Genomic DNA, 19,292 nt, shown 5'->3' with positions numbered 1-19,292 from the left:
TGGGGCATACAGCATAAAACTTGAGAGTTAGCTTATTCTGGGGAAAAGTTTTGTAAACTTCTGTAAACAGGTAGCCTTTCATTTAACTTGTAAAAGTTGTTCAAAAAAAGGGAAAAAAACCCACAACCCACAGATCTAGCTTCTAAATTAGAGCCAGATTTTGAGCCGGAATCTTTGAATTCTCTGGCAGCGTAGCATGTGAGTTTGCAGAGTTTATTCTTGGGTTGTTTTTTGTAGATGTAAATTGTTCTCCACAAGCTGTTTTTGTTTACCCTTCAGATGGAGCATTTACTAGCAGGGTTTTTTTTCCCCCTCCTTTAATTAAACCCTCTGCATCTAAGCCTGAATCTTCATTTTACTGCTTCTGCTGGCCTATTCTGGATATTGCAGAGGGACATCTTTTAGAATAGAAGCCCATAGAATCTCAGGGTTGGAAGGGACCTCAGGAGGTCATCGAGTCCGACCCCCTGCTCAAAGCAGGACCAATCCCCAATTTTTGGCCCAGATCCCTAAATGGCCCCCTCAAGGATTGAACTCACTACCCTGGGTTTAGCAGGCCAGTGCTCAAACCACTGAGCTATCCCTCTCCCTTTTCAACCTGCCTTTGGGTTAAATTCACTCTGTGCACCACTTAAGTTGCAATTAAGCCCTCAAAGAAGTGCTTAAATGGGACAGGCTTTGTCCTGGCCCTCTGGAGCGGGGATGGTTTCACTTCTGGGGCATGTACACTTTTTTGCACACTCCCACTAGCTGATGCAAATGATAAGATTGACATGCTCAGAACCCATTTGCGTTTGGCTTGGAGTTGGTATGTGTCAGTGTTCTTAGTTTAGCAGCAGCGTGCCAAAAATTGTGCATGCAAGTGGTTGCTCCGGCAGAGTTGCGCATGCACACAAAGAGGCCCAGTTTTGACAATTTGGTCCCAAAGTCTTTCGAAGTTTTTATATCATGATTGCAGATATTTGCACCTTCACAGTACAGCTGCAAATAAGGTCTAATTTAGTTATGGAAAGCGTTAAGAATTTGTTTCCACTCTTCATGTTTTTTCTGCTATACACTGGGGCCTGCATTTTCAAAAGTGGCTTCTAATTTTGGATGTTTCCATTGTGGTTGCCAAATTTTTAACAACCTGGCGGCTGGCTTTTCAGAAGTGCTGAGCACCCTCATCTCAGAATGAAATCCGTATATAAGCATGTGCCAAGCAATATGGATCATATCTAGTATCATATTTTTAGCACAACTCTCACAGTATTTTTCTTAGAGCCCCAGCTCCTGGAGTCATGTTATTAAATGAGAATTGCATTTAAAAATCAAAAGTAAGATTTAGACTTCATGGTTATGGACAAACGTGACTCTTTAAGGCTCAGACACCAGAAAGCAAATAACCCCCACTCCCAGCCCCCAAATGTATTATTTTTAAAGTCAGTCTCATGACTTTGGGGGCCCTGACTTATGATTTTTGAATGCTTGCCTTAAACTATACCCTGAGTAGATGGAGGAAGCAGGAACAGAGGGAGAATGCTAGCAGTCAAAGAAATGGGCACATGGAAAATGTAATAAAAATCACTAAAATGTCCTTTAATATAACAGAAAAACAGGCATTTGCCAGTCTTAGTTGCTTCTGCCATCTTGCACTAGACCAGTGGTTCCCAAACTGGGGTTCGCGAACCCCTGGGGGTTTGCAGAATGTTACAGGGGGTTCGTCAGAAAAATTTCACTCATGGCGACCAGAGGACCCCGGGTATTGGAGGCAGCAGGTGGGACCCGGATGCAGGGCAGACAGCCCGAGCCCCAGGGAGAGCAGGGCCGGGCAGTTGGGGCTGGCAGCCCGAGCCCCAGGGAGAGCAGGGCCGGGCAGTTGGGGCTGGCAGCCTGAGCCCCGGCGGTCAGCGGGACCTGCAGCCCAAGTTCAGTGGAGCTCAGTTGACCGGAGCGGTCAACGGGGTCCAGCAGCAGGAGCCCCACGGAGTGCGGAGGAAATTTAAACTTAAATCCCTGGAAATATTCATTTTTAGGAGGGGGTTCGCGAGATTTCGCAATTTAGTGAAAGGGGTTCACGGGCTGTTAAAGTTTGGGAACCACTGCACTGGACCATTGCTGTACCTGACGCTATATTAAATGAAACAAAACAATGTTTTTACCTGGAGGTTCCTGAGCTGGAAGTTAGAGAGATATATTGCGATACCAGACAGGCACAATCAGGACGTGTTTTGTGGGGTCCATTCGTACCCACTATCTCTGGCACAAGGCCAGAGCCTCTAAGGTACGTATTTAAGGCCCCCTAAAACTCACTCTGCTGTGTCAGCAACTGTATTGATAACAAAACCAACAGCCAGTGGTTTTGTGGGTGCAGTAGCTCACGGTGATTCACACAGCCTGTTCTGTGATGAAGTGAGGGAAACTCGACTGTGGCTTTCGAGTGTGACTGGAGGCTCTTCTGATTCCTTGCCAGTAAATAAATACTTCAGTCGACTCCAAAAGCTCCTGTTTGCAAAATAAGCAGCATCGTCCACAGATTGGAAGGATGTCAGCAAAACTGTCTCTCTTGCCGTCTTTCGCAGGGCCAGGCCTCTTCATCCTAGAGGAGGTTCCTGGCGTGTCCTGTGTTAGGAACCCAAAATCCTCAGAGGCAGGCAAGGAGGAGAAGGAAACTGCCCCCCTCCTCTTGCAAGGAACTCACATCTGTGCCGTTGACTGATGTGATAGGCCGGGAGAACAGCACGTGGGTAGTCTTGTCTGAGTGTTCATGAGGAATTTAAGTAAGTGCCCCATCCGTGGGGTATGGAGTAGACCCCTGAAAAATCTTTGCTGCACCAAGAGCCCAACCGGGACACTGACAATCGGCAGTGGAGGAGGAAGGGCAGAGCTTCGCCCTGCTGTGGTGATGCTGATTCTCTGTGGCACTATTTCTGTCTTATTCTAGAGTAGCTCCATTGATTTCAGTGTAAAACTGGAGTAGTGCTGGGCAGGCCCCCAGGCTGCTAGCTGGAGACCATACTGTTATGACATAAGCAGTTAGATAGTGCTCAGCCCTGTGATACGTAAATACACATTGCCATTCTCTGACCCTTCAGAAGGCTTCTGAGCTGGTTCTGGCAGGCCCATGACAATAATGAAAACTCTGCTGCTCATTAGGGTTAGGCCAAACCGGAGCTTTGTTTTTGTTTTCAAGGGGGGTTGTATGAAATTAGAAAGGAGAGTGCCAGTCCTGCTTGAAATGATAGGAAGTTACATTGGGACGCTGGTGCAGGAGTTGGCAGAAGAACCCAGGTCACTGAATACCAAAGGAGCTCGACCTAATGGAATGTTCAGAGGATTAGCTCTGTTGATGAAGGTTATATTTTAAGGGCCCGTAATGCTGGCTGTAATGCAGGATGCTAGTGGATCTTATGAAAATACAGCCCTGTGGGACAGGGCAGATGGACTCTGCAAACCAGGGTCATTTGGGTAGGTACCTTGCTGCTGTTGATGCATTCAGCAAGTCTGATAGCAGAAAAACTGTGATAATCCAATCTTAGTTCACATGGGATGAGTTTTAGAACTGGGTGAAATTTTTCGGACAAATACTTTATTTGGTAAAAACAAATGCAGTTTTGGGCTGACCAAAACTATTCACGAATTTGGGTTGAATGCAATGAATAGTTTTGGCTGCAAAAAATGACTTTTTCTTAATGTTGAAACATTTCATGTCGATGTTTTCAAAATGAAAATGTCAACTTTTCCGTTCAGAACGACGTTTCGTTTAGAAATGGAGCTCGAATTGTTTTTAAAAAACGAAAAAGGGGAAAATAACATAGAAAACTATCCTAAAAAAATGCAGGGGGGTGGGATTGTTTTTGGTCAACAGAACCAAACCATCAATTCTTCATTCAGCTCCAGCGCAGTTCATCCCTGGACAATGGAGCCAGAAAAAGGGCTAAACATCATGATAGTCCCACTTAGGCCTGTGCTGAAACTTGCCCTGTCTGTCTGCGCATTACTGCATTCGGGCAGTGCCCATTTGGCACACTCACAGAACATGCTCCCAGCTCCCCATGGAGAAGTGCAGCTTACGACGGGGGGACTGGCCATAGAAAGGGCGGTGTTCCCCAGGGATTGCTAGTGAGCTCCAGTAACAAGGGGAGCTCAGCCTGGGGCAGTTGCTAACCTTTTCCTTCAGCCCCCCTGTTTGAGGCAGACTGATCCTACAAGCTAGATGTGAGCGAAAGCCCTGGATGGCTGCTTCCAGCCAGTGACCTGGGGTGGGTGGGTCTTGGGAAGCGCTGCCAGGAGCTAGAGACGAGGTTACTGTAAATAGGGCTCTGAAAAGACCCCAAGAGTGAGCTGAACTCCCGCTGGAACCAGTAGGGATTGCCCGGGAGTGAGGGCTCCTGTAGGGAACCCAGGGGCAAGAGGCTCAAAGCTGCTACGGCTTGAGACCAGGCTGAGGGGGGGCCGAGGACAAAGCCCTCAAGAAAGGATGTAAGCCGTTTACAGGCTGCATGCTGGCCCCCCAGCAGAGGGATGAACTTCGCCCCTAAACAGCCTCACGGAGGTGATATGCAGCGTGTAGTCTCTCCTAGGCCCCATCCTTTTTCTCCATCGTCTGTTCTTTCTTCCTGGCCTTACTGCCTCACCTCCAGTCTCTGCAGCTCCCCATGATCAGCTCCATAGCCACAACTCATCACTCTCCTCTGCCCGTCCCATCTCCTCCTACCGCTCACCTCCTCTGCCATAACGCTTCCATTCTAAGCACACCTGTAATTGCCACGTTGCTGGGAGCGATTGCTGTGCAGGCAGAGTGGGAGTGCACTGGAACTCAAATGCATTAAGGTGGGGCTGGGCGATTCCTGTGTTTTCCAGCCTGGCTCGGGCTACTCGGTCCCCTTGTTGGATCTTTGCCCATGGTTCCCTTCACTGGGCATCAGGGTTTGGCCCCTTTTTCCAGCCCAAGTCTGTTTATTGTTGAAGACAAAAAGAAAAGGACCGGTAGGGCAGGGATTTCAGGAGCACTCCGCTTCGGCCCGGCTCTGCTCCCGCTGAAGTCAGTGGGTTAAATGGGAGCAGAGCTTGCCCAGAGCTGAGCGTTTTGAAATTCCCGCCCTGGGAGTTCGGCTGCTGGCGTGCACTGGATTAGATACAGGCTGAATCGTGGCGGTGCGAAGCTTGGACAGTCACGGCACAGTCAGGAGGGAGGGTTAGGAAATGGTGGGCTATCTCTGCCGGACAATTGGCCGGAGAAGTCTAGTGCAGCAACAGAAATCAAGGTCTCGAATTGCTGGCTGGGTAGCTGTGGGCCACATGTTCTGTGTTTGTTTGCAGGAAATGCAACCAGCGACAAAACAGAAGGCAAGAAGAAAGGGAGACCTAAGGCAGAAAACCAGGTGCTGAAAGACATTCCTGTAAGAATCCAAATCCATTGGTACCCTGATTTCCCCCCTGCCCTCGTCTCTCTCTCTCGCTGTGATTCTCTCCTTCCCTTTCTCTCTTCCTCATCCTGTCCAGCCCCCTGCAAAGGAGCTAGTAAAAAGCCCAACCCCAACCCCTACGTGTCTGAGGTGGGGCAGGGCCAGCGCCAGGTACCCAGGTGGTGTTCCAGATCAGCCAGTTTTAATTCCACTGACTGTGAAAGAATCTGGGGAGATGCTGTTACAGAGCCTGTGTGTGCATCTGCCAGAAAGAAGGAGAGCGACAACCACCAGCCTAATTCAAAGCAACTCCCCCTTCCAGCATGAGGCTGCTTTGCAGTCTGGGTTAGCGGTGCAGGCGCCAGTCCGAGTCCTTACGGCAGCCCTTCGAGATAGGTGAGACGTCACTAAGTGAGATGTCCCTCTTTGATCATGGACGGTGCAATGTGGGACTGACCTGCTGGGTGCCCAGTGGACTCAGCACCTCTCAGGAGCAGGACCTAGGGATGCTGCTTTTAAAAAGCAGACAGCGCAAGTCTTTGTTCATGCAGTTACCACGGTTGCACATGCAAATGGGACATCGGCAGACACAGATGTCAGCCATCTCACTGCCCCTTGGGAAGCGTTTTTGCTCAGGCTGGCCCTGCTGTTGCATGTGCTAATGAAGCTCTGTTTGCACACACGTCTGTCTGCACGGCTGGGTGCGTCCCCTTTGAACAATTTGACGCCAAGGGTGATGTGCTTATGGGAGCGACGTGGGTGACAGGATGATGTGAGCTATGGTTTATTTATGGGGATTATATATAAAGTACGGCTTAACAACTGGCATGATCCACACTGTGGTTTCTTCAGTAGGGTGGCCAAAGAGAGGGGTGTTTGATGCGTGGGATTGGAATTACTCATTGGCATAATGTGAAAAATAGACGCAGTCCAGATTCCAAGAAGTGACTGGCAGGTTGGATGCCACGCTTGAGACACCCGTGCAGTTACTCGGCATTTTCTGGGCCTCTTCCCGGTGTCTCCAGTTGGACACTCAGCATCGCGAGTCACTTGTAAAGGCTTTTGCATGTCAAGACAGTGCTTTCCATTAGGCAGGTTAGAGATCTGGCGTATTCATCGTGAGGGTGTCAGAGCTGGTTTAATTATCGGGTGGCACTTAGTAAGGTGTGAGTTATTCCCTCGGGAATTGTACAATTTAATTTCAGCCCTGTAGCATGGACAACATATGGAGCAGGTTGTCATTAGACTAGGGTGCGGCGTGATTTGCTGACCAGATTAAATGTGGGGCAGTTAAATCACTGAGGCGACTTTTGGTGAGATTTATGGGCCTGGGCTAGAATGTATTTTAGTCATCTGGGAAACCCAGTGAGAGATGGGCTGCTTCCCTTTTGCAGGTGCAGTGTATGAGTGCGTGATTGCATCCCCAGTTGAAGCAAACCTGGGTGCATGTACCTGACTGAGGGTAGAAAGCAGGCAGTGACAGATACAAGTAGTTCATTTTGCAGGTGCACATTTTGAGTACACGCTGAGCCTGCACACTCTGCCCCAGCCCTTCTGAAATGTTCGCCCCAGCGTGTGTTGTGTTCACGGGATGCTGGAAGGTGTTTATTCAGCTGCGGGCCACCATGTCTCCCTTTCTCAGCTGCCCCTGATGAACCAGTGGAAAGATGAGTTCAAGGCCCATTCCAGGGTGAAGTGCCCCAATTCAGGCTGCTGGCTGGAGTTCCCCAGTATTTACGGCCTGAAGTACCATTATCAGCGCTGCCAAGGGGTAAGGAGGATGGAGGTTTGTGTTTCATTTTGATGATCCGTGCTTGTGTGTGTAATTTTCAGTGTTCCCCTTTGCTTCCAGCACAACACTCAAGCCTGGACGACTTCTCAGCAGTAGGGCTAAATTGCCTGGGAGTCTCAAGTTTTTGCAGGCACCTTCATACTGAGTCAATATTTTATCCCCACCCCTCCTCTAACCATCTGCCCACGTGCAGTGCCACCCTAACGTCTGGCCTTTGGCTGGAAGGGAAAGCTGAGCAGTACCTGTCTGGGCCCACTGCACCTCTTCCCCTCCTTCATCACATGCTCTGTCAGCTATGGGAGTGGGTTTCTCCATTGGTGGCGTGATGTTAGTGAGCGCCAGCCTTTTGCATGCCAGTGGTTTCGTGGCCACCAAAGCTGGGTAACTGGCCGGCTTGTATTATTGGGCAGCTCTCAAGAAGAACACAGAGTTGTCTCCATTAGGCACCTGAAGTTGTGGCTTGGGCTGGAGCGCGGGCTCTGACGGTAGGGACGAGGATGGGCTTCACAGCCCGGACTCTAGCCTGAGCTGCGACGTCAGAGCGCTGTCTGCACAGCTATTGTGAGAGCGCAAATGCAAGCCCCACTAAGCCACGTCTGCCGACCCCCCGCTCGCTGTGTGGACGTAGCCTCGTGACACATCCGCCAGCAGGGCTCTAGCTAGCTTGCTCAAAGCATCGGTGAGGGTGCAGCGAGGCGGGCTACACCATGAGGTAGCAATGCGAGTACGCACCTGGGGAACCTGGGGGACTTATGCAGTTAAGTTTGATCTGAATGTAACCTTTTTCCTAGTGTATGTGCAAGGTAACACCTTCAGACTGATTTACCAGCTTGAGCTATAGCCTAATCAGGGCTACCACCTGATCTGTTAAATCACACACATAGGTGCTGGGACTAGGGGTGCTGTTGCACCCCCTGGTTTGAAGTGCTTTCCATCATATGCAGGGTTTACAGTTTGGTTCAATGGCTCTCAGCACCCCCACTGTACACATTGTTGCAGCGCCCCGACCTTGCATATACACTAGGAAAAAGCTCACAATTCAGGTGAGGCATAGTTAACCGGTGTTAGCTAAGCCTGACCTACACTCCACCACTTTTCCTCGTTAAGACAAAGCTCTCTTGTTCCTCAGAATATTGATGTCTTTAATATTCCTTGAAAATCTATGGAAAGGTCGCAAAATGCCCTGGGTTGGTTCATTTCAATCATAGACGTGCAGGACGATCTCAACAGGTCGTCTAGGCCAGTCCCCTGCCCTCGAGGTTGGCAATGAATGGCAGGGGCATGACAATCGAAATGAGCTGGACCTTTTAAACCATTAAAAAATCCAAAACCTCCACAGTGGAGCCACCCTTTGAGCTGTTGGGGGGGAAAATATGGTTGTGGTTAGTTCGAATGACTCAGCTGTTTAAAAAGGAAATGAAAACTTCTTTTAATTAGGCTCTTCCTTATCCAGGAAGATGCAAATTTTGTTTGCGGTTGTCTTTTGTGCAAGTATATGTGCATGCATGTGCAGGTACACGCCTATCTGCGGAGCATGGTGCAGAAATCCAAGCTGAATTACCATCCTGCAAAAGGAAATTGCTCGCCTGGATTACGTGACCTCCCCTCTAAAAAGAAAACCACATTGCCCACAGATGCCCTTTTCAAAGAGAGGGTGGCACAATCCCTGCCCTATGCAGCTCAAAACAGGAAACAGGCTAGAGGAGGAAATATGTTGTCCTTTTATTTTATTTTATTTTTTTTTAATTGATTCAAACCCCACCCCCTCCAGAATTTTTTCCCCCCATTTCTAGCTGAGCAGTTGGGATTGTGCAGAATTTCTGGGCAGGCTCCAAACAGGTGAATTTGTTGAGATTCGAAGGCAACAGAAACTGAGCCGTGATGTGTTTGCAGAAACCTTTCAGTAATCTGCAATCTCCCCTCATTTTTCTGCCCCGCTTTTATGGCACTGAGGGTTGCTGTTTATTTCAGTCTCTAATAGTTCTGTAGTTTATTAAGAGGCGGTGTGAGCTGATCACATGGGGGTAGGTTTGCTTTACCTGGCATGGCATGGGTAGCTCAGAGGACGGGCAGAGAACATTTTGAAATATGGAATACACACTCCCCGAAATGGGATTATCAAATGTATTAGCCTCTCCAGCTGTCGTGTTCCCTTCAGGTCAGATTGTGCAAGTGGAGGAATTTTGCGTGATCCTGTGCAAAGCTACATTAGTACCGGCTAAGTGCAAATCAACAGGAAACTCCGCTCACTGCGGGCCCAGGCCAGTATCCAGCCCTTAGCCCAGCTGATTGGACTGTGTGCTGGGGACGTGCGAGGGAAGAAAGCCACTCTGTGGCTGGTACTCCAGCCTGAGGGCTACAGAAACCCCTTTGGCTGCTGCACTGCCTGCCTGTGGTGAGGGACGGTGGGTGGATCTGCAGTGATGTGCATTCGCTCCCTCGCCCCAATGCATTGCTGTGCTGGGGCACAGGGAGCCCTGGCATGCATTCCCCACAGGCTGCGCGGCCTTCTCCCACCCCATGCCAAGGGGCTGCGTTGGTTCTGCTGAACCTAAGGCCCCCACGGAGGTGGGCAATAGATTTTCCCCAAATATAGGGGCCAAGCCAGAGCCTGCTGTTGCCCTGTTTGAATGTACAATGGAGGAGTCGGGGAGGCAGTGCCCAGGGTTCTGATTTCCCAGGAGGGACCTTTGCACATAAAGCGGCAGATCTAACACTGCATTTCTTGACACGTCCCAGTATAGATGTGAGGTGAAATCCTGGCCCTATTGGAGTCAATGAGAGTTTTGCCCTTACTTTCACCAGGGCCAGGGTTTCACCCATAATCTCTTGAATGGAGACGGTGAGTTCTCGTGCTCAGTTGCAGTTTGCGTCCATTAAACTCCAACTCCTTCTACCCAGGCGGGCTGGACTAATGCTGCATCCCCTGACACTTCCCTTGTCTGCACCCGCCTCTCCGTGCCAAGGGTCAGCTCTTTCCTTTAACCCAACAGAGTCCTTCCGTAGGCAACCACACCCCTGCTCCTGCTCCCATCCCCCTGGATTCCCATTGCCTGGGGAAAGGCTGATAGAGAACTTCAGGTTTTTCCCTAGCAAAATGATCCAAGTCCCACATGGCCTAGTCCCCATCAGAATTGTAAAACAAGGGCTTTGCCTAAGAATTAAATTGACGGGGAGCCCAGATTGCATGGATTGAGGGAGTGAAAAGAGAATGGGAAAGGAAATCACACTGCAGGATTGACCCTCCAGTTCAAAGTTGCAACTTGAAATAAACTGGCCCCTGTTCTCAAACAGCAGCCATCTGAATTGTGCACAAAACTCCAGCTTTTTAGCAACCTTGCAGTTGCACGTCTCTGTGCCTGTTTGCATGTGCAAATGCAGGATTTGTGCTTGCAGTTTAGGCGGCTGTTTGCATTAGGATCTCTGTTATGCTTTTATTTTAAAAACGGTATTCTCTTTTCATCCCCACGAAGGATCAGATTCCCCTTTTGATTCACCAGGGTACGTGTATCTCACCAAAGCACTCCCTGGCTCCCGTTTAAAATGCTGGCTGGCATTTCCAGTGGAGCCAAAGAGAAATAACCCTCTAGTTCCCAATGAAAGTCAATGGGGGTCAGGTACCTACAGCCCTGGCGCCTTTGAAAAGCTCACCGGCTGTGGCGTGTTGCTGATGGCGCTCGTGGGAAGGGATTCTTCTACCTCCCAGTCTTGGCAGTGTGAGTTTGCGGGGAGGTTCTTGCACTTGCAGGGGAAGGGCTGGTCTTTTTTCTCTCCCACCTCTCTGCTCTCTTGCAGGGGGCGATCTCGGAGAAGCTGACTTACCCTTGCTCTTACTGCGAAGCTGCCTTCACATCCAAAACCCAGCTGGAAAAGCACAGGCTCTGGAACCACTTGGATAGGCCCGTACCAGCTAGCAAAGCAGAAAACAAAGTGCAGAAAGCCGTGGGCAAGGCCAGTGGCAAGAAAAGGTACCGGCGCATGGCTTAGCTGCTTGCCAGTGGTTTGGGAAAGGCTGGGAAGAGAGAAAGGGGAAACTCCCAATTCTCTTCCCACTGGGCACTGTGGTGCAAGCCGGGTTGGCCGTTGGGTTGGAAGAGGTGTCAACAGCGTTGGTTTCTTGACTCCGTTTTAAATGAGCCCTCTATGCTTTGCCCTAGAGCTGCTGAGAGTTCAGATTCCCCCACCATCCATCCCAAACAGGCAAAGGTGGAGAAGACTGTGGTCCAGGAGCTCCCCGAGAATGGAGAGTGCCTGGTGGAGAGCAGGAAGAACAAAGCATTTCAGATCACGGCAGTGGAGGCAGGAGCAGCAGCTACCCCGACGGCCAAGTCTTCGAGTTGCAAGGATCCCAAACAGCAAGGGGGCACGCAGGCTTCCCTCCAGGAGGAGGACCCAGAGAGGATGAAGCACAGTAAGATTAGAGCCCGGGGCTACACAGGTTCAGGAGGCTGGAGAGGGTGGTGTCCCAGGGCGAAGGCCGGTCTCCAGTACAGCAATGTGATGGAGAGGAACTCCGCTGAAAGCAATTGCATCGCTCTCCATTTACACTCGTGCATCTGGCCCCCAGGCAGCAGGAGGCAGTGAAGCTGCACAGCACCCCTCCCACCCCCCGTGTGGGCCCCAGCCACAGTCAGAAATCAAAGCCACGTGCACGGAGCGGTCGGTCAGAGGGGAGAGTGCATGAGACTGACATGGGTCACGGCTGCATTGGGGATGGAAAATGGTTCTGTGGAGTTCCGCTCCCAAGGCACTTAATGAGCCATGAGCTAAGGAAGCCGTACATGCAGAAACCGCGTAGGGGGTAGGGGAGCCATTAGTCACGCGACGCCAGGTTGTTCAACAGCCTTCAGCAGTCAGATCTGCCTTATGAAGATAGGGAATAACGTCTCGGATACTAGGGTTAGGTAGTTTTAGTTTAGGGTTAGGTAACAGACCTTTTAGCTGCCACGGGATCTGGATCTAATGCTGTACGAGGGTGTTAGACTGAGGTCCTTTCCATCCATAGCTGCTTCATTTCAGGGCAGTAAAGCCCCTTGAGGGAGGGAGGGTAAAGTGAGGTTGGATCCCTTACTGCTCACCTCCTGATCCAGAGTTCATCCAGGTTCCTTTGCATCGTGTGTATTTAAAGCCATGCATGCAGTGCAGTTATTTGACCAAATTTTTATCTCTGTTTTCTCTCTCTCGAGTCAGGAAGGAAACAGAAAACTCCTAAGAAATTTACCGGGGAGCAACCGTCCATCTCGGGGACGTTTGGATTGAAAGGTAACAGGCAGCCCTGTTTCAATTCCACAGCCTATAGCTTCCCCCTCTGTGTTCCCAGAATACTGCCTCACCGACCTGCTCCTGTGAAGGCAGGTATCTGTGATCTGTTCATTACCCAGGGCACCCCCAGCAGAGCCTCCAACAGAGGCATTGGTTAGATTCTGTTTCCAAGATGGGCCCTAAAACTTCACCTGTGAATGGCTTATGACTGAGGGCTAGGCTACACTTATATTTTATAGCGCTCTCACTGGCTGGCTCAGGGGGGTGAAAAATCACCCCCCTGAGCGCAGCAAGTCAGAGCGCTTCAAAGCGCCCATGTAGACAGGCTCCGAGCACCGGGAGCCACGCGCCCGGCGCTCGGAGCTCATCCCCTCGTGGAGGCGGATTACCAGGAGCGCTGGGAGAGCTCTCTCCCAGCGCTCGCACGCGACCGCACTCGCACGTCAAAGGGCTGCCGCAGGAGCGCTCCCGCGACAGCACTTTGGAGTTTCCAGCGTAGCCATGCCCTGAGGTTATCCCCTCTGACCTGCCACCCGAAAAGGGAGGGATGGGGCAGCCCCAGAAGTATGGCTGCATCATACTGCCTCTGATTTAATATTCTACCCGCAGTTCCACCCCGAATATGCTCCAGCATCCTCATCTCCTTCCCCATCTCAGATGTCAGCAACTGGTTACAGGATCCCTAGTGCCCTTAACAGCCAGTTGGGGCCTGGGAGTTCGCCGAACATTTTTGCATCATTTCTGCATGCGCGGTTCCTGCCGTTGCCTGAGCAAATCAGACGTCTGTGCTCACAAATACGCATCTGCACTTGCAAATGCTCAGTTTTCCCATGTAACTCCTCCCGTGTGGGCATGTGCAGGAAGAGCATGAAACCGATGCCTAAAAATGCACGTGGCTCTCGGGACTCGCATTCTAAAATCCCAGTCTGCAGGGGTTGCACCAAGAAGTGATTCTGGGCAAACAGGTCTTGCTGCAACCCACATCTGCCCCTGTTGGCCAGATTTTCAAAAGTGGCCTTTAAAACTGTATCTTCCATTTCTTGCACACACCCAGGTGGGTAACCTTCCTGTTAACTGCCCATACAAGGTGGGGTTGTGCGTGTGCAGAGCGGAGGGGCATCAGACGGAGCTGTTATTATTACTATTTATTTGTTGGTCCATCGGCTGCTTGTCTGGCACTATACAGTACGTAGGGGAAGACACGATCCTGGCCCCTTTCCTCGGTGGATTGTCGCCAAAAAGAATCACCTGAGAAGTGTGTCTTGAGGGACCAGAATGAAAAGCGAGTAATCGCTTGTTCCAAGCGTGGAACATGCTGCAAAGATGAGGTGGGAGAAAGGACACAAAGGCATGATTAAGCAGGGAAGCTGGACTGAGTGCCGTTCGCTCTGTGTGTATAGAACTCTGCCTGCTAATCCCTTTTCCACCAAGAGCAAATTTGTTGGCCTTTGCAGTCAGACTTGGCAATGCAGCAGCTCACTCAGCAGCGCAGATGGCAGCAGCCTGGTGTCCCAAAGGGATTTCTGTTCCCACGTGTGCCTGGCACTCACTCTTACACTAGCCCTCCTCTCTGCTCTCCTCTTCCCCTGCAGTTTCACACAGTCTGACAACACGGCATGTTTAAGGAAGTCCCAGGATTCACGATGGCAAATTTTTAAGGCTGTGGGGAGTAAAAGTCCCATTTGAGATCCCAGAACTGTGTTATTTCATAGTAGGGACCCTGGATTCCTTTTGCGAGCAGTTCCCCAAAGCTGTACCCTGCACGCGTCTCTTAGCGGAAACAGCCCTTTAATATTGCAATGTCTCAGAAGCGGATCCTCTTTCAAATTCCTCCATCAGGCGTCAGACAGAAATCCCTCCCAGCTTGTTCCCCTCGCCCTCCATCCCTTAGCTGAAGTGATGACCTGTGCTCTGTCTTGGCTTGGAATTTCCCATGCTGTAAACTCTTTGGGAACAGGAAAAGTGTCTTGCTTTCTGTTTGCAAAATTCTACATGCATGCGTGACTTGGCATATCATAGTCATGGGTCAAATCCTGCCGTTGCTGCTTAGGCAAAACTGCCATGGACTTCAGTAGTCATTGTGCCTAAAGGACTGCAGGATTTTTGCCTAATGAATCAGTTAGATAACGTTCACCGGAAGAGCATCCATCAAATCTCTTTGTCTTAAGGCTCCAGTTTCATGGTGTATGTCTTTAATAAAGGTTGCTCTCCTTCTACAGGCCTGGCAAAAGCAGAGGACAAGGCAAAGGCCCATCGAGCCAAGAAACTGGAGGGGACCAGCAGCACGGATGAGCTGAAAAAGAAGCCGCCAGGAGCCAGTGTGAAAAGGGAGGCTGTCGCGCATTTATCGTCAGGTGAGGCGTGAGGATTCCCCCGGCCTGCTGAGAACTGGGTCACTTGGTGGTAACTGCCCAAGAGTGAGAAACAAAGCAACAGTTTGGTTAATGGAGCTAGGATAATAAGAGACCAAAGTCATTTTGCCGGCGTGAGGAATGACTAGTGGTTAAGAAAACGTTTCGACACTTGTCTCAGTGCTTGGAGCACTCAGCCATAGCTTATTTTTGAACCTTCCCATTCACTATAGACTCGGTTCTCAACGTGGACTTTGGGGTCTGAGTGACATTGAGGCCCAGATCTCAAGCCGAGGCTGAGGAGTGCTTGGCAGAGCTCAGGAGAGGGTGGCTGAGAAGATTATGTCGCTGTTTCACCCCCGTGATCCTGGGCTGGTCTCCATTGTTCCAGTTCCCCACGACAATTTAGAGCAGCCAATAGGCTGCTCTGCATTACCCCAGCTGTGCATGGCTCTAAGGGGCCATTTTAGCAGCAGGCCATTCAGCAGCGGGGTGAGGTGTCCTTGCCACAACCCCTTTCTCTTGGCATTTTCCCCTGCACCAGCCACAGGGAGGGAGGGTGGGATAGGAGGCACTACAGCAGCTCCCAGTGATCCTGCTGCACAGGAGAGATTGCCCAGTGGCCAGGGAAGATGGCATTAGGGCAGCTCTGTGCCGGGAAAGCATCACAAAACTTCCCCAAGGCAGCCTAGAATCTGCCCTGCGGCTTCAAGTAATGACACGATAAGCAATGGGAAATGACATAGACGCAAATCTTGCCCCTCGTGCATGAAGTTGCTAGCCAAACTCCCACTGACGTCAGTGGGACCCGCGTCTGGGCTATCGGCTGGGCTTTGTGCACAGTTCTTCCGCTACTAACTGAATGAACATACCGACCATTTGATGTCTGGAGCCTGCGTTTCGGAGTTCTTCCTCAGGCAGCACTTGCTTTCGCTGGCAGTCTTGACAGGGAGAGGCATGCAGGAGGCGCAGAATAAACACAGCTGCAGCGCTTTTCACCGATTGCACATGCAAATAAGTGGCTCTCTGAGCTCATCACAATGCGGAGATGTTCAAATAAACAAGCTCGATGGGTCACATGCTGACCATACTTCCCCGGTGTAAAAGCAGAGTCACCCTATCTGAGTCAGCGGAGAGAACTCCAGATTTACATCAGTCTGAGATCAGAATCTGGTCTCCTGTGGGGGGTTTTAAAATCTCATTTCACACATTTAAATAAACACACGTTGGAAACTTGGCATGCAGACAGTAGCTGCCTATGTTTGTGCAGGTGGCAGAGATACCAGTTACAGAGCTTACATGCACACAGTCGATTCGGAAGCCTGACACTTATGTTTCATTCCTTCTCTGAGTTTCTCTTAGGGGAGATGAGTTGCTGGGGGGGAGGAAGGATCACTCTCAGCCGCTCTAGGGGCCGTCTGTCTGGTGGCCCCAGCTTTCCCCTAATGGCCCACTAAACTCTATTATACCATTCAACCACTAGGTGGCATTGTGTGTAAAATACCTTCTTTAAATGAACCTCAGCCATGCCTGGCAGAGCATTAAAGGATCTCATACACACCAGGTGTGATCATCATAAGCAAGCTCTGAAGACAGGCCGTATCTGGTACAGGGACATGACATGGTATCAGGAGTAAACTAAGATCAGAGACAGAGGAACAAAGCAACAAAGATTGCACAGCTTGCAGAAATAGCTTATTTTTGAACCTTCCCATTCACTGTAGACTCAGTTCTCAACGTGGACTTTAGGGTCTTAGTGAGCAAGAAAGATTGCAAGATCTCATCAACATGCCACTCTTCAGTGCTCCCAGAGAACTCCAGCCTTGATAGGCCTTCCCAGTGGACAGACTGGAAGCAGTGTTTTGCAAGATTTCAAACTGCAAACAAACTCCGCAAAGAAACTGGAGATATACAGGTATCTTCTTTAATTTGTGCTATGGGAAAGCAGGCAGAGCATATTTTTAAACCCTTTGACTTTACTGAAGACAGTCACAAAGATGTTTATGGAAAGGTTTCTGCCTATATTTGACACAGATGTGTTCACCAGAAAATTCAAGAACCAAGGGGAAATGTTGAATGTTTTATAAGAGCTCTGCGTACATTGGCTGAAAACTGTAATTTTGAGCATGCAAAACATGAGAATATCAGAGAGAGACTAGTTATTGAGTTAACAGATAAAAACCTTTCACAGCAGCTACAGTTGAAGAGAGATTTAAACTTAGCTAGAGCTATTCAGATAGTAAAGCAGTCAGAATTAGTGAAACAACAGAACAAAAGGCATGAGCAGTCCAAAAAACCTGAAACTAGCTTAGAAGCTATGAACAGACACTTGAAAGTTAAAAGTCATTATCATACAGCTCCTGAAGGAAGGTGAGAGAGCTCCCAGGCTAAGAGGGACAAATTCCAGCCTACATGCACAAGGTGTGGGAAAAGTCATATCCCAGGAGATGATGCATGGCCAACCGGAGACACACGGTGTAATACATGCACAAAATATGGACATTTTGCGGCTGTTTGCTGCACCGAAGCAGTCGGGGAGTTGACTCAAATTACAGACAATCAAGAGGCATTGTTTCTGGGATCTATCACTTGTGATGACACAGAGCCTGCCTGGAAAGTGAAATTGAATATTCATGGCAGAACTATGGACTTTAAAATTGACTCAGGAGCTGATGTCACAGTCATCTCAGAAAGGACTTAGAATCACCTTCAGCTCGTCCCAGGCCAGAGCTGAAGTCACCTGACTCAGCTCTGAGTAGCCCTACAGGGATTCTGAACTGCATGGGCCAGTTCATCACAGAAATAATTTACAAAGACAAAAGCTTTGCATTCAGAGCGTGTGTGATCAAAGGATCAAGGACCAACAACCTTCTCAGCTGAAAGGTGGCAGCTATGATGGGCCTAGTAAGAAAGGTGGAAGTCAGAAGAACTCTATAGAGGATTTGTTGATACTGAACTTTTGAAAGGAGATCCAGTTCAAATCAACGTAAGAGACAATGTACAGACACCGCTTCCTGAGAGACCTAGGAGGAGATTTGCTGCAGATTTATGCAGATTCAGAGGCCATAATTACCTGGTGCTTGTGGACTCTTTCCAGTTATACCGAAATAATGTACTTGAAAGACATAACAGGTCGCAGTGTTATTGAGAAACTGAAGTGCACTTTAGTTCACTTCAATATTTGAGAACAACTAATGATGGACAGTGGACCACATTTCACTGCGGCAGAATTTAAGTAAGTCCAAACAACACATGATTTTGATGCTATTACTAGGAGCACACCTTACCCACAAGCAAATGGAGAGGCGAGAGAGCTGGACAGATAGCCAGGAAAATCCTACAGCAGGGAGATCCATTCTTGCTCTTCTGAGTTACAGATCGACACCAGTAGTGGCTACTGGTTGTAGTCCAGCACAACTCCTGACAGAAAGACATCACAGAAGTACTCTTCCAACTTTGGAAAAAACCCTATCTCCAAAGTGGCCAGACATGAAGAGAGGAGCCAAATCTGGTAAAAAAGTTAAAAGAGCTTATGAACACTTCTACAGCAGATATCACTCAGAGAATGGCCACATCGAGAACCTGGTGACCATCTTCATGTCAAATTGGATGTAGCAAAAGGATGGGCAACTCCAGCTGTCTCAAAGGAAAGCTCGATCATACATGATCAAGACCAACAATGAAGAGTGCAACAGCAACGGCTGATGTCTCCAGTTTGCTCCTCAAAGAACAGGACAGAGCAACACTTCAGATGACAGATGCAGAACAAGAAGAAGAATCCAGGATTCCAAACCAACCACAGCCAGTCATTGCAACTAATGGACAGCCAGATGAACAAGTTGTTACACTTTTGGGTCATGTAATTAGAAAACCAGTATGACCCTGCAACACGTAACAGATTGATCTGTACTGAACTACAAAGGTAGCATGATAATGTGACAATGGGAAATGGTAGGCGTGTAGAACTTTAAGGGGGAGAAGGCATGGGATGCTAAACTGTATTGTACTGGTTTCAGAGTAGCAGCCGTGTTCGTCTGTATCCACAAAAAGAACAGGAGTACTTGTGGCACCTTAGAGACTAACAAATTGTACCGTTCAGCCACTGGGTAGCGCTGTGTGTAAACTACCTTATTTAACCAAGTCTGAGCCATACCTGGCAGAGCATTAAAAGGATCTGATGATGATCACACCTGGTGTGTATAAGCAAGCTCTGTTGCCAGTCCATATCTATGGAACATGATACTGGTCTCCCCCTGTTCATCTCAACTTAACCTGAAATGAGTCAGTCAGCTCTTAAACTCCAGGGCTTGCAGTCTTCCTTTGTCTCCCTCTCAGTTTCTTAGAGGCAGCCTGGCACAGGGCTGTTACCCCTCAGCTATCCCAGTCCTTTCAGCCTCCCCATCTTCCTCTGTTCTGCTTCCTTTATAGCTCGGCTTGTTTTCCTTATTGGTCCCAGGTGAGGGTGCATGCCTCCATGATCGGCAAGTCTGCAGCTGTGCT

General features: G+C 49.4%; 1 protein-coding gene across 4 annotated transcripts in view; it reads left to right on the top strand.

Moving 5' to 3' along the window:
• ZNF512B (zinc finger protein 512B) overlaps positions 1-19,292 on the top strand; it is a 62,422-nt gene that overhangs the window by 15,479 nt on the left and 27,651 nt on the right. For 2 of the 4 annotated variants that reach the window (XM_043527041.1, XM_043527040.1), the window contains exons 3-8: positions 5,302-5,381; positions 7,030-7,173; positions 10,975-11,147; positions 11,337-11,590; positions 12,370-12,441; positions 14,661-14,795. In XM_043527041.1, the coding sequence (XP_043382976.1) occupies positions 5,302-5,381; positions 7,030-7,173; positions 10,975-11,147; positions 11,337-11,590; positions 12,370-12,441; positions 14,661-14,795 (858 nt within the window). The remainder of the gene's footprint in view (positions 1-5,301; positions 5,382-7,029; positions 7,174-10,974; positions 11,148-11,336; positions 11,591-12,369; positions 12,442-14,660; positions 14,796-19,292) is intronic. The other 2 variants (XM_043527043.1, XM_037877087.2) reach the window with 1 other exon arrangement.

The sequence above is a fragment of the Chelonia mydas genome, chromosome 13, assembly GCF_015237465.2.
Source record: "Chelonia mydas isolate rCheMyd1 chromosome 13, rCheMyd1.pri.v2, whole genome shotgun sequence".
In the NCBI taxonomy this organism is placed as follows: Eukaryota; Metazoa; Chordata; order Testudines; family Cheloniidae; genus Chelonia; species Chelonia mydas.
This window is presented reverse-complemented; position numbering and strand designations above follow the sequence as displayed.